Genomic DNA, 14,980 nt, shown 5'->3' on the forward strand with positions numbered 1-14,980 from the left:
CAGTACTCCCAGAAAACAAAATGTCGTATCTGTACGTACTGGGTTAGCATAACCGTAGAATACATACATGTTGAGTACTTACCCCAACAGCTGGGACTTCTTCACTCTTTACTTCATTTATTCGAACCAAATAGTTAACAAAGTCTCTGGCAGCATTGCTCTGTGCGTCTTTTTTATTGGTGGAATTGCCCATGCCAGTATAATTATACCCTTCCACTCGAACCTTCAACAGCCAAGAAAAAAAAGTCTTAAGAGACTGACCTGGGTAACTCTGGGATTTTAAAAATTCATAATTTAACCATCTATTAAGGGACAGCATACAGCTAACTGCTGGAAATACAATCTATAATTACACTAATACATTTAAGAAAATTCATGAGCTACCTTATAAAAAACTTGAACCATGCTGTCCCTTAATAAACTAAACCAAAAATATTTATTTGGCTCAAATATTCTCTTCTCACATGACAGAACATTCCACACTAAAATCTGATTTTGTCACAACTAAGAATAAGTTCTCCATTTGTCTATATTTCAAACCAGGGCTTCAAACCAGTTGTGTTCTAGTTTGAACGCTGGCTGAGAATTTTCATTTCTAACAAGTTCCCAGGCAATGCTAATACTGCTGGTTAGGAACCAATTCTGAGAACCACTAGTAGAGCAGTGGATCTTACAATTTATTATACGTAAGAATCACCTGGAAATCTAGTTAAAATGTAGATTCTGATTCCGTATATCTGGGGTGGAAGCCCCGTTTCATACATTTTGAAATAAAACAGTCAAGAACTGCTCCTACTTTCTGCCAGTTAATAAACCAACAGCTGATCCAACTTTTTCTAATCTGCACTACTGGTACTAAGGAAGCTGAGGAGGAAAGGGGCTGTAATTAGAATTAATCTACTCGTCATAATGAATTATAATAAAGAACTACTCTTCCCCAACCTGCAACACATTAACATTTCCAAACAAAAAACATTCTTCTTTTAATTCCCACATGTTCCTCATAAATTACACAGATATATTCTTTAGTACCTCGCACATGAATTTCTGCCTGTTTTTGTTTCCCACTGCTCTAATTTCATAGGATGGGGTCATCTTCTTTTTGCCACACCAGGCATACAGAAAATTTTTGACGTCACCCATGATTCAAGTGTCTTCTTCAGACCTAAAAAAGTTATTTACAAACAGCATTATTTACAATACTAAAAACAGAAAATAACAAACAACTGAAAATTCAAACTAAGTACAGAATAATCTGTCATGAAACTATTTAAATTGCCCATGAGGAAATTTTAATGACATTAACTGGAAAGTTTATGAGACGCTACAAGACATAAACTTTGTAATTTTAACTACATAAAAAGTATATATGCATAAATCAAGACTGAAAAGAAACACTTCAAAATGGCTACCTTTGGGTGACTGACTTTTTTGTATCTTTAAAAAAAAAAAAATTTACCTCTATGGAATGTTCTACTTTCTACAACAATCACCTTATGTATTTTAACTCAATTTTCATTACGAATGATAGCTAGGGTAGACACTATTATATAAATACCATAATTGCTTTTAAACAGAGAAAATAACTAGGGCTTAGAAAAGTCAAGCAACTTTTCCAAGACACCCACTGTGGCGTCCTAAACGCAAACCCAAACTACTATATTTAAGAAATCAATCATATCGTATATAAAACAAACGGCTTGCTACCATTCTGATATGACTGCTAACAGATTACCTTCAAGGGTGTAAGATACACATATGTGTATGTGTACATGTATATAAAGTCCAAATACAGTCAGTATTCAGTAAATGTTTACATGCCTCCGAAGTGTCCCTCATGTCCACTCTTAGCTCTAAAATTGCCTCATCACTTCAATCCTTCTGAAGCCCAATGTTCAAAGTGCTCCCACGTAACTCACTTCTGTTCCTAAGATACTTGTACCAAATATCAAAATTAAAAAAAAAAAAAAATTGCTTAACGCATTAGAGAGATAACTGAACGAATCCTTTTTCATACTCTAACAGTGGAAACAATGTAAGGAACACTATCAGGGAGCAGTCGACCTTTTAATTTTCCCTTTGCCAAGTGCATAAATGCTTGCTATTACTTATAAATTGCTAAATATCCTCTGGTTGCCTCTCATTACTTTGTTTAAAAAAAAAAAAAAAAAAAAGTCTGTTGTCTGAATGTAAGGGGGCAGAGTACCAAATGTGTCCTTCAGGCCTTGTTACTTGATGATGAAGTTTTCCTGAATTGTATCAAGACACTGGAACAAGCATCATACTTGCTGGCACTCCCCCTGCACCCCAGATTATTGGCACCTGAATCTGAATTACAAGCAAGATATGAGTCTGTATTTAGAACCAGAGAAAACATCCTATGATTTGTTTGCTGTGAGGAGAAATCTCTACTACCAGTGTTAAACTAAACCTCTGTCTTCTGTTCATGCTTGGTACATCTGTTAACACCTAAATCTAATGTAATCAAACCAGACCTTGGTGTAAGGTTAGATTTATTCTGTGGCCACAGGGTAATCCTGATCAGTCATTTGGTGAAGGGCCACCCTACTCGAAAAGCTGAATATACCTAGCTGTACATTCCACCCGAGATTAATTTAAAAAACAAGCCCTCAGGGTGGCTCGGTATCATGAAATAGAAGGACTACACTACCAAATTCCTTTCTTCCTAGATAGTCTCATCTAACCCCAAGATATTCAATACCAACTATATGCTAATGATGCCCAAATATGTACCGAAAGCTCAGTCCAAAACCATAATTCATCCAACTGCAGTATTAACATACTCATTTGAATGCTTACTTTGCAACCCAAGAGGAAAAACCGAATTTTAAATTTCCTCCCCAAACTTGTCTCTATCTTTCCTTCCCATTTCCATAACGGCACCATCATCCACCTCTTTCATCACAATCTAGGAGTCATCTACTCCTCAGGAGTATCCACAGCAACCCCTTTGAAAGCCCTTACTATGTGCCACAGTATCTTAGAGGATCATCTTCATGAATTTATATAATCCTACAGAACTGCTACTGCTACGAGTCGGAATCGACTCGAGGGCAATGTTTTTTTAAAAAACAGCTCTAGAACCTTGGTGGCACGGTGGTTAAGAGCTCGGCTGCTAACCAAAAGGTCGGCAGTTCAAATTCACCAGGTGCTCCTTGGAAACGCTATGGGGCAGTTCTTCGGGTCTCTAAGCGTCGGAATCGACTTCCCAATGGGATTTTTTTTTTAATCATTATTCCCCTTTTACAGGCGAAGACACTAACACAAAGGATAACTTACCCTAGAAAACACAACTAGTAATTGGAGCAGCCAGAATACCAAGCAAGGTTGGCAGTCTGACTCCAGATGTGCCATCTGCCACCGTTATGCAATTCTGCCTCCAAAATGTCTCCAACCCATTCGCTTCTCTCCATCTTTCCCTGCCAGCACGACTGCACACCCAGAGTACTGCAATAGAGTCTTAAAATGGCTTCCTTTTCCAGTGTTGCTAAAATCTATTCTTAAATCCTTCTCGCCACACTCCAGTTACGTGGCCTTTCTTTTTTCAGCCCCTTTCCAATTTCTGGCTTTACGGCTAACTAATCCCTTCTGCAGCTCTGCTTTGCCTCCGCATCTCGATGACGCATTCTCGGCCTTCAGCTATCAGCTCAAAAGTCCACTTCCTCCGAGACCCATTTCCCTGCCACACTATCTCAAGCAGCTCTCTGCCTTTACACTCTGATTACTATTTTTTACAAAAGCCTGCAAATACTCATTTTTGTATCGCCTGCCCCTCCCCGCAACCTCTCGAGGGAAGGGCAAGGATTCTAACTTGCTTACTGCTCCATGAGAGTGCCTGTAGGATGGCAACGAGTATTTGCGGCACGAATGAATGGCGCTAGGCCTTGCCTGGGGTCTCCGCCGGCTAAGAAGTAGACAAGTCACCCCCCTCTCCCTTAGCGGCACAGCGCCACCACCGGCGTTCGAAGGCTGATGGAGGAAGCGGGGGTTGCGCGTTAGAGGCTGAAGGGAGAGCTGGGCGGAGGACTAGCGGCCCACAGCGCGGCCTCGAACTGCGCAAGCGCGCCTCAGCGAGCAGCGCACACAATCCGCAATCCGGGGACTCGCAGGGCCGTTCGTCCCTTCCCCCACCCGCCGCCGCCACCCGCGCTACGCAACAAAGCCAGGCTGCAGTGCCGCAGGGCCTCTGGGCCAGCCGCCCCGCAGAGTGGAAAGGATGGGAAGTGTATCTTCTCCTTACCAGTCTTCGCCTTCTGGTGCCCGAGAGCACAGCGCGCTTAGGGCTGCCCGTAACTCCGGCCTTCCACAGAGACGCCTGCAGAGCGCACCCCAACCAGCATGGAGACGGCGGCGAAATGGCTCCGACCGTCGCGAGAGGGGCGGGGTTAGTGCACGCACGCATGCGCAGAGGGCGAGCGTGGGGGCGGGACGCCCGGGTGGGGGCGGGGCGGGCCTGCTGCAGCCTCGCGCGGCTTTCATCTTACCGCCTGGGAGCTTGCTGCGCTTAGGGCGCCATTGCATAGCTGCTAGTTTTAATGCTTTTGAATATTTTAGGGAGGGGACGGCGGGAGGTGTTTAGCTTTTTAATGCAACAAGATGTTTCCCAGTTTATGTCATAAGGGCCTCTGGTGAGAGAGACGCCCTTCTTAGACAGAACTGGAAATTTTAGTGTTTATTTCATTGGATTGTAGTGATTAAATAAGAAGACAAAGGACGAGGCTTAACTCAGTACCTGGCACATACGTATAAAAAATAGGGGCTCAATAAATGGTAATGAAAGTTACTAGTGATTCAGATACTCTGAATGTGAACATCCCCTGAGAAGGAAATAAGCTCTATGAAAGCTGGGACCTTCATTCATACGACCCAAATGAATAAAACCAACACGGCCATTTCTGCTTAAATTGAATATCCTTTTGTCTTCACAGTCGTTAGAATAATTTATATCCTTAACTACATAAAACCCAAACCAACCCACTGCCATCAGTAGATTCTGACTCATAACGACACTATAGGGCAGAGTAGAAATGCCCCAAGGGATTTCCAAGAGTGTAAATCTTTACGGAAGCCAACTGCCTGCCCCATCTTTCTCCCGCTGAGCAGCCAGCAGGTGGGTTCAAACCATCGACCTTTTGGTTAGCAGCCAACTGCTTTAACCACTTCACCACCAGGGCTCCTCTTGACTAGATACAAAAAAAAAAAAAAAAGGCCCATTGCTGTGGAGTGGATTCCATTCATAGAGACCCTATAGGACAGGGTAGAACTGCCCCATAAAGTTTCCAAAGAGCAGCTGTGGATTCAAATTGCCAACCTTTTGGCTAACAGCCAAGACTCTTAACCATTACACCACTCATGAAGGCAACAATACAAAGTATTTTTTTTTTTTTTTGCTGGGGTTGTTCTGGAGACTACAGACCAATCAATAATATGAGAGCATCATACCTATCCATCCTTATTTTTCACCTCTTTCATGACATTTTTTCTCTTAACCCTTCTAGTTTATAGTGATCAATTCCTTCTTTAAAACTCTCTTGCACTTACAATCAGAACAATACAGTTTAGCATTTATTCATCCTTTTATTTTCCTTATGTGAATTGAGAATCAAATCATTGAAAGACCTTAATCTTTTCTTTCTTTTGTATCCTTCAGCGTGCTTAAGCTGCAGGTGTTATTGATACTTATTTATGCTCTTAATAAGGAATCAACAAGCATAGATGGATTGCAAGTGTTTTGTAGTAGATAATGAACACAGCAAAAGTGCCAACATATTTCATTAAGTGCAAATAAAATTTTCAGAAGTGGATCTTTAACTTTCAGGGATTAAGGAGAATTTTGTTATTGACTTGGTTCTTAGTTTAGGCTTTGCACCTGAGACCCAGAGCTCCCCAGGGACTGGATCCCATAACTGGCATTACCATTGTAGGTTGCCCTGGCAACTGGCACCTTCTAAGATCTTCATTTGCAGATGAAACCTGAAAGCACTCAACTGGCCCAGAAGTCCAGAGAGTGGCTGGATTTACACTAGATGTTCTATCTAGGAGACTGCAGAGATTAGCAAAGCAGGGTAGGAATTTTTTTTTTTTTTTAGCTTATAAGAAAATAAGTAATGTTCTTGCTACCTAAGAGTTTGGAACTGAGGCCACAGGTCAAATAATGAGAGGTCTGTTTCAACTGGACCACTTAACATTTCACATTTACCTTTCTGGCTAGAAATAAGTTTAGAAACATTGACTTCATTCCTAAGTTTGGTAGATGCAAGGCGTAGTTTATCCCTTGCACTAACAATTCAGTGTTTGGTCCTGGTTCCAAAGAGGCCTGAGGCCAGTGAGTGGAGGCTGATCAAACCAAGAGGAACTGCTTGAGGACCTGATGCTGACTAAACCTCAGGAGGCATGAACAAGCAATTTTCAGAAGAGGAAAACCAAAAGGTTACCAAGTGTACTCAAGGTGGTCAAAAACATCAGTAACAATAAAAATGCAACTAAAACAATATCACAACCTGCCCATTAAAAACTAAAATTAGAAAAGTGAACAACGTCAAGTGTTGGTGGTGACATGGGGACTGTTCTGCACATAGAGCTTTCAACTATACACAGGCCAAGCTGAAGGAACTCACTCAATAATTCATTTCGTTAATCCTGGACCATCTAGTTTTTTTTTATTGAAGTATAATTTAGACACAGCTGATAAGTGGTGGCGCTGGGCCTTACATTCCCTCAGCCTGGATCTAAGGCCATACTTACAACCATGAAGCAATTCTACCTCCCATACAACCATTTTATACTGTTTGCCACTTTGTACCATACTGAAGCTGATTCTTTGTATCAGGAGGTCCCTGAGTTTATATCTTAAGGATAACATTGGCTAAGAGGTATTGTTAAAGACACATAGTAAGTGGACATAAGGTTTTGAGATTCTTGATGTAAAATAGTCTGGTGTCACTCAGTTAAGCTCCAAATTCTGGCTCTGCCACAGACCATATGTAACTCCACTCAAGATATTTAACCTCTCTTTGTCATGGTTACCTCATTTTAAAAATGGAAAGATGCTATATCGTTATCACTTCTAAAACCTCAAAAACATTTTTGTATCTCTGGAATTAGATGGCATGTTACGCTTTGTCAGTGTTTTTTCCTTTCTTAGAGGTATGTAAAATAACGGTGTTTTACAATCAATAGCATCTTAGATTTGATGAAATATCAGTACTACACCATAAAGTAATTCTTCTTGTTGTGTGCCATTGAGTTGACTCCAGCTCATAGCCACCCTACAGGTTTCAGGAGAACTGCCCCATTGAGTTTCTCTCACTGAGCCACAGGTAGGTTTGAACCACCAACTTTTTGGTTAGCAGCCAAGAGCTCAACCATTGTGCTACAAGGGCTCCTTATAAAGTAATTATAACAAATGAATATTTTACACCCTCACATATACCAAAAAAACCAAACCCATTGCCATCGAGTTGATTCTGACTCTCAGGGACCCTACAGGGCAGAGGAGAACTGTCCCATAGGGTTTCCAAGGAGCTGCTGGTGGATTTGTACTACCAACCTTTTAGTTAGCAGCTGTAACTCTTAACCACTGTGCCACCAGGCACTTTCACATATGTGATAAATATTAGTCTTTACACCTTACACATGTGATATTCTTTTATACATGTTAAATATTTAATCAAAAATACTTTAAAAGGTGGGAAAGCTTGTTCAAGGATACATGGGCAAGCCTCTGCTTTCTCCCCAAGGATGAAGATGTAGCTCTGATGATGTTGAGTTGGTTGAAGAATCAATATAGCCTCATATTTTTAAATATTCCATTAAAACACATAAATTTTTAGGGCAAGTCCTTTGTTTTTTTAATGTTTTTTTTGTTGAGAATATACACAGCAAAGCATATACCAATTCAACAGTTTCTACATGTACAATTCAGTGACATTGATTACATTCTTTGAGTTGCACAACCATTCTTACCCTCCTTTTCTGAGTGGTTCCTCCCCCATTAACCTAAAATTACTACTCCCTAAATTTCCTATCTAATCTTTTGAGCAGTTGTTGTCAATTTAATCCCATAGAGGTCTTAAAAGAACAGAATGGTCAAGGCAGACATCCTTCACTAGTTAAGCTAAACTATTGTTTGGTTTTAAGACTTCAGTGGTTATTTTTGGTTTAAGGTTTAAAGATTATCTCAGGGTAACAGTTTCAGGGTTCATCCAGCCTTTATGGCTCCAGAAAGACTAGATTCCATGAAAATTTTAAATTCTGTTCTGCATTTCCTCCCTTTTGATCAGGATTTTTCTATAGAATCTTTGAACAAAACATTCAGTAATGGTAGCTGGGCACCATCTAGTTCTTCTGGTCTCATGGCAAAGGAGGCAGTTGTTCATGAAAACAATTGGTCACACTTTCCATTTCTTCCTCCTATTCCTGAACTTCCATCTTCCTCTGTTGCTCTAGGCAAATAGAGACCAATTGTACCTTGGATGGCAGCCACTTGTAAACTTTTAAGACCCCAGGCATACTCAACGAACTAGGAAGTAGAACAGAAGCATTAAACAAGGTACCGTATTACTGTGACGGAAAAATCACATTGATTAAGACTAGGGCTGCACAGGCAATTAATGTAATTGCTATCAATAAGCTATACACCTGTAAAAAGTTGAATTGGCAAAAACTATGTGATAGATATGTTTCCAACAACAGCATCAAAAGGAGCAATTGCTGAGGCTGCTTATGTACAACCAAAACCTCATGGAATCTGGTTTCTTGGTTTGAAGGTGTAAGGTCATGGTTAAGGGCTATGGTTGCTAACCAAAAGGTCAGCAGTTCGAATCCACCAGACACTCCTTAGAAACGGCATTGGGCAGTTCTACTCTGTCCTATGTGTACTGGAAACCCTGGTGGCATAGTGGTTAAGTGCTATGGCTGCTAACCAAAGGGTCAGTGGTTCAAATCCGCCAGGCGCTCCTTGGAAACTCTATGGGGCAGTTCTACTCTGTCCTGTAGGGTCGCTATGAGTCGGAATCGACTCGACGGCACTAGGTTAGGTTAGGTACTCTGTCCTATGGGTCACTATGAGTTGGTATCGACTTGATGGCGATGGGTTTGGTTTTTTTTGTTTATAGGGTTCCTATGTGGTGCAGTGGTTAAGAACTCGGCTGCTAACCAAAGGGCTGTTAGTTCTAATCCATCAGCTGCTCCTTGGAAACCCTATGGGGCAGTTCTACTCTGTCCTATAGGTTTGCTATGAGTTGGAATTGACGTGATAGCAACGGGTTTGGTTTTTTTTTATAGGGTTGCTATGAGTCAGAATCAACTGCAACAGCACACAACACCAACATCCAGTCTTTTAATTTCTTAAGCTTTTTGTTTTCGTGTCTTCTCTGAGTAATTGCTTTGCTCGTGGCAGAGGAAAAGTATTTGAAATTCTTATCAGTTTTGCTTTTTATTTTTTCTCTCTTCAGATTGAAAACTTTTTCAAAATAAGAATTTGAAGTTATTAGTAAACATCAAATATTTTTGCTAATCCTCTCTTTAATTGGTCAGCTAACTGAGGGTTGCCATAGTTCTATCTCCCTCACCTCTCTTTTTATCCAGGAATGTCATGTGCTGTTTCCTTGTGTTTTTTTCTTCTGGACTCAGCTATCTGAACTAGAAGCTAAACCACAGTGGTTTATGTGAGTGTATATTCTAGTTTCATTAATTAAAAAAAAATTTCTTTATAGCTGTTAAATTTCTTAAAGTAGTGAGATTTCTGTTACAGCCTTTGGTTCACATCACATCATCTTTGATGTGATACCCTTACTTAATGACACTAAAGCCAAATTAATTTTTCAATAGAAATAAATTTCTTGGGTATTCACTAAGCACAGAACTCTATTTTTCTATTTTTGTTCTTGTAAAGTCAGTGCTTAGAGGACTTGTAAGATGGTTAATGAGATCCTGTAAACATGAGAAGTATGGTGATTTAAAAAATGATCAGAGCTGAGTTTAGCTCTTAGATTTTTCTTTTAATGTCTAATTCCTTAGAAATGAATAATTATTATATAGCAGTAGGCTAGTAATATGATATAGCAGTAGGCTACTACAATCATGAGTAAAAATTTGGAGTATCATGAACTTATTGTTGTCTCTGAATTTTCTAATTGTTTTTCATGTTAAAACTATGCTAACATAACGGTATGTGAAATATTTCATTCAACAAAATACTAAAAACTGGTTTTTAACCTCTATTTGTTTCAGGGATCTGATTACCAGTCCAGTGGGGATGTTTGGAGGAACACAATGATTTCAGGGAATGATTTTTGGGAAAAACTGTGACATCACAATGTGAAGGCAGGTGATCTAGAGATGGACTGAGCAGCCAAACTTCCTGATATGTAATTATGTATAATTCAGTCATATAACTTGGCATGAAAGTTAATGCACCTTTCTAAATGCAACAGCTCAGTTTCCCTAGATTCTGAATATTTATTAAAATGAAAGTACATTATAATGCTTTAAAATCAGAAAACTTTAAAAAAGGATTAAGAAGTAGAAATCAAGATAATGAGAACTCTCAAAGGCACATAAAATTAATCAATTACAGTTTTGCTCTTGATTCCATTTCATCCATGGAAGTAGAAATTTCTCCATCAAAAATTCTGTGAATTGTTGAATGATTTAGGGTTCATAACTGCTTTTGGAGTTTTTGCCCCTTTCACAAAACTTATTGTGGGCTCCTATTTGATAAGTACTTGTTGATTGAATGACACAGGGTTTAATTTAGTAGGAGAGAATTTAGTTCATCTAAAAAATCCCTGAGAAATGAGTATGTATACTATTCAAGGCAGATTATGTCTCAATGTATATACCATGATTTGATACAGAGAGACTAGCTACAGGCTTCCAAGTTTCTATCCTTTAAACCCGTGAAAGGAAGGAAATCTAGGCTCTTCAGTTTAGCTTCAGCATTATCAGTAAACTCCCTGGAAGCTTTCTGCAGTGGAAGTCGGGGTGGGCCCATTGGAATCCCAGAGACAAGAGTCATGATGGCTTTGGTCTGCGACACTCCAAAACCTAGACAGGAAAAATAAATGAGGAAACGTCTGAATCAGGCATATACTGTTGTTAATTGAATGACACAGGACTTCATTTGCTAGGACAGAATTTAGTTTGAGCTCATCTAAAAAGTCCCTGAGAAATGTGCTACTTAAGGTGGTTTATGACTCAGTGCTGCTGTCTTAGTGCTGGTGTTGTAAAGCTGGTGCAGGAATGCAACATGAAGCCTTCTATCTATGCATGGTGGGGAGCTGGAATTAAACTCTCCATGGAAAACTGGGAGCCAGACTTCTATGGAAAACAACAGAAAAAACCCAAGTCCACTGATCTCAGAATGGGAATACAAAGAGACTTAACTTCTGCCAGGGCTGTGAGTGGAACAAGATCTTATGAAAGCAATTCCAGGCCTATCCCACATGTGAATGCTATATCCAAATTTGCATTATGCATTTCATATAGGAATCAGATTAAGAAATGAACCGAAAAACTGGTTCTGAACTGGTGGAAGTGTAGTGTCTCGGCACAGGCATAAGTAAAGCCACTTGACAGGACACATCACAATCTGGGGCACAATGGATTCCCCAGAAAACAGCAGTCACTGAAGATGAGCTCAGAGCTAAAACTTATGAAATACATGAGGAAAAAGAAGTAGCATGAGAGCCAGCAAAGAAATGACAAAGTTTACATCTTGAAAATAGATGATAAAAATTATGAAAGACTTCAGAGATAAAAGAATAAAAGCCATAGACTAAAAGAAGGGCATATGAATAAGGGACAGGTAGATTTGAAAAAGAACAACACAAAATACTGGAAGTGAAAAATATCGGGTCAGCAAAATTAAACAGTAGAAAATGGCTGAAGAATTAGCAAATTTGAAGGTACATGTAAGGAAATAACCCAGAATGCAGCAGAGAGGAAAAGTGTGTTATAAAGAATTTGACTGGCCTTTCTCCCTGATTCCTGGAAGGTAACCTCTAAAACCTGTGTAAAAAAGAATTTGTCTAGTATTTGTCCTGGCTCCTGAAGGGCTTAAACCAAAACCAAACCCATTACCATCCAGTCAATTCTGACTCATAGTGACCCTATAGAACATTGTAGAATTGTCCCACAGGGTTTCCAATGCTGTAATCTTTATAGAAGCAGACTGCCATATTCTTTCTCCCATGAAGATGCTGGTGGGTTTGAACTGCCAACTTTTACCTAACTACTGCACCACCAGGGGCTCCTTACCTGAAGGGCTTAGTAACTTCTAAACCCTTTGAATTTCCCAAGGGACTGGACTATCTTTGGTGGTGTGCCTGACAGTTTATGCTAAAGGAAGTGACTCAAGGTGGGCCCTTGATACTTTATGCTAATGAGATGACTCAGGATGGGGGTGGACCACACCAGAAAAACTAACTAGGTAATTAAAGGTTTAGAGCTTTGAACCAGGTGATATTAGCCAGGTAATATCAGATAGGGGGCTGGAGATTGAGTTCGATCACATGGCTAATGATTCAATCAATCACAATGAAACCTGCATAATGACGTCTCAACACAAACTCTGGACACCAAGGTTTGTGTGTGCTTCCCTGACTGACCATATTCTGTGTACATTTATATCCTGGGAGGTTGACACACCCCTGGGGACATGGAAGCTTCATGTATGGGATCCTCCCCGACCTTGCCTTATGTGTCTCTCCCTTTGACTGGTTCCGATTTGTATCCTTTTGCTGTAATAAACTGTCATCCTAAGTATAGTGTTTTCAGCACATCCGGTGAGTTGTTACAGCAAATTATAGAACCTGAGGGGATAATGGGACCTCCTGAATTTGAAGCCAGCTGGTCAGAAGTAAGGGTGGCCCTGGGAACCCTCACACTTCTGGCTGGTATCTGAAGTGAGGGTAGTCGTCTAGAGGACTGTGGCCTTGATTGTGAAGTCTGGCCTAACTCCAGGGAGTTGGCTGTAAGAAGTCATTTGCATTGTAGAATATATATATAAGTTAAGATACAGATTTGAGAAGATCCACTATGTTTTATAGGCTTTCAGAATGAGACTTAAGTGAATGTGGTGAATTATCAATACTCACAGATGCAGTAAAATATGAATATTTACACATAATAGTAGAGAATTTTTCAGAGCTGAAGATAAAGGCCTTCAGATTGAAGGAGAGGAAAAAGCAAATGCACTCTATTTAAAGAACACTAGTAAAAATTACTCATCATAATCCCCACCCCAATCTTTTAAAGTATCTGTGATTTGATTTTTTTAGTTAGCTATTTTTGGCTTTGAGGTATAAAACAGAACTTTCTTATGCTAGAAGTTAACTTATTTACAGTAACAACTGAACACTGGGAATACTAGCATGATTAAAGTAAATAGAATGTAGTTCGTTCATGAAAAATGGACACTTTTAGGCTTATTATGAAGAGGAATAGGCAGCTGCCTTCATGATAAGACTACTAGTTAAGTCTCCCCTTTTGACTAAACCATGAAAACCCCAACCCCCAAGGAAGTCTCACTGAAATAAGCACTTTAAAAAACTGTCTTCAAGAGTCCCTTTTTAAAATGCAAATAATCTGGCACTCCGGCATGAAAGAAAAAGTCTTTTAAGCTAATATTCGGAGCAATATGTCACAGAACTGTTATAGTACCACTGCTGGCATGCAAGATAATCTTATGTGGTACACGGATGAACTTTTGTTTTAAAATTTTAATAGCTCAATATCTTTTTTAAAAAATAATATTTTATTTTGTTTTCAGTAAAGGTAGACAGAGCAGTTTAGGTTTCCACTCAACAATTTCTACATAAGTTGTTTGGTGACATTGATTTTATTCTTCACAATGTGTGAACACTCTTATTATTTCCATTTTGGTTGCTCTGTTTCATTAATCTAGTTTCCCTGTCCCCTTACATTTTCATTTTTAAAGTTAATTGTTGACCACTTGGTCTCATATAGGTGATTTTTTTTTTTTTAATGCACACTCTTATTCTTTACAATTTTTTTTTTTAATTAATTTTTATTGTGCTTTAAGTGAAAGTTTACAAATCAGGTCAGTCTCTCATACAAAAATTTACGTACACCTTGCTATACACTCCTAATTGCTCTCCCTCTGATGAGATAGCACAGTACTTCTCTCCACTCTCTCCTCGTGTCCATTTGGGTAGCTCCTGGCCCCCCTGCCCTCTCATCTCCACTCCAGACAGGAGATGCCAACGTAGTCTCATGTGACCACTTGATCCAAGAAGCTCGTTCTTCACCAGTATTAGGTGATTTTTTAAAGAAGCACAATACTTACAGGTGATATTATTTTGTGAGCCAATCTGTTATTTAGCTACAAGGTGACTTCAGGGGTTAGTTTTGGTTCAAGGTATGAAGAATATCTCAGGCAATAGTCTAGGGGAGTCTTCCACTCTCAATCAGTCCAGTAAGTCTGCTTTTTGTTTGTTTTTTTAGGAATTTGAGGTTCTGTTCCACATTTTTCTCTCATTCTATCAGGATCCATCTATTGTGGTCCTGATTAGAACAGTTGGTAGTGGTAGCCAGGCACTATCTAGTTCTCCTGGTCTCAGGGTAGACCAGGGAAGCCGTGGTTTGGGTAGACTATTTGTCCTGTAGTTTGAGTCTTTGTTTCCTTCTTTCTCTTTTGCTCTGGTCAAGTAGTGACCAAGAATTGTATCTTAGATGGCCGCTCAAAGCTTTTAAGACCCCAGGCACTACTCACAGAACTAGGATGTAGAGCATAACTTTATGAAGTATATTATGTCAATTGACCGAAATGTTCCACAAGACTATGGTCCTAGTCCTTCAAACCCAGAAATCCAACCCCATGAGGTGTTTGGTTATGTTTAAGAAGTATCTGTAACTATGCCCTCTATGTGCTTTATTATATACATGAATATATGTGCATATAATCACAGAGATGCATAAACATCAATTTTTATTT

General features: G+C 39.6%; 2 protein-coding genes across 5 annotated transcripts in view; both read right to left on the reverse strand.

Moving 5' to 3' along the window:
* DHX9 (DExH-box helicase 9) overlaps positions 1-4,392 on the reverse strand; it is a 60,119-nt gene extending 55,727 nt beyond the window's left edge. The window contains exons 1-3 of the mRNA XM_003410964.4: positions 4,262-4,392; positions 1,033-1,165; positions 83-223 (exon numbers count right to left, since the gene is read on the reverse strand). Of these exons, the coding sequence (XP_003411012.1) occupies positions 83-223; positions 1,033-1,143 (252 nt within the window). The 5' untranslated portion in view covers positions 1,144-1,165; positions 4,262-4,392. The remainder of the gene's footprint in view (positions 1-82; positions 224-1,032; positions 1,166-4,261) is intronic.
* Positions 4,393-5,252: 860 nt separating this feature from the next.
* Positions 5,253-14,980, reverse strand: part of NPL (N-acetylneuraminate pyruvate lyase) — a 66,496-nt gene continuing 56,768 nt past the window's right edge. For all 4 annotated transcript variants that reach the window (XM_010590964.3, XM_023549208.2, XM_023549207.2 and 1 more), the window contains exon 12: positions 5,253-11,070. In XM_010590964.3, coding sequence (XP_010589266.1) covers positions 10,886-11,070 — 185 coding nt within the window. In that variant the 3' untranslated portion in view covers positions 5,253-10,885. The remainder of the gene's footprint in view (positions 11,071-14,980) is intronic.

Source organism: Loxodonta africana, chromosome 25, assembly GCF_030014295.1.
Source record: "Loxodonta africana isolate mLoxAfr1 chromosome 25, mLoxAfr1.hap2, whole genome shotgun sequence".
In the NCBI taxonomy this organism is placed as follows: Eukaryota; Metazoa; Chordata; class Mammalia; order Proboscidea; family Elephantidae; genus Loxodonta; species Loxodonta africana.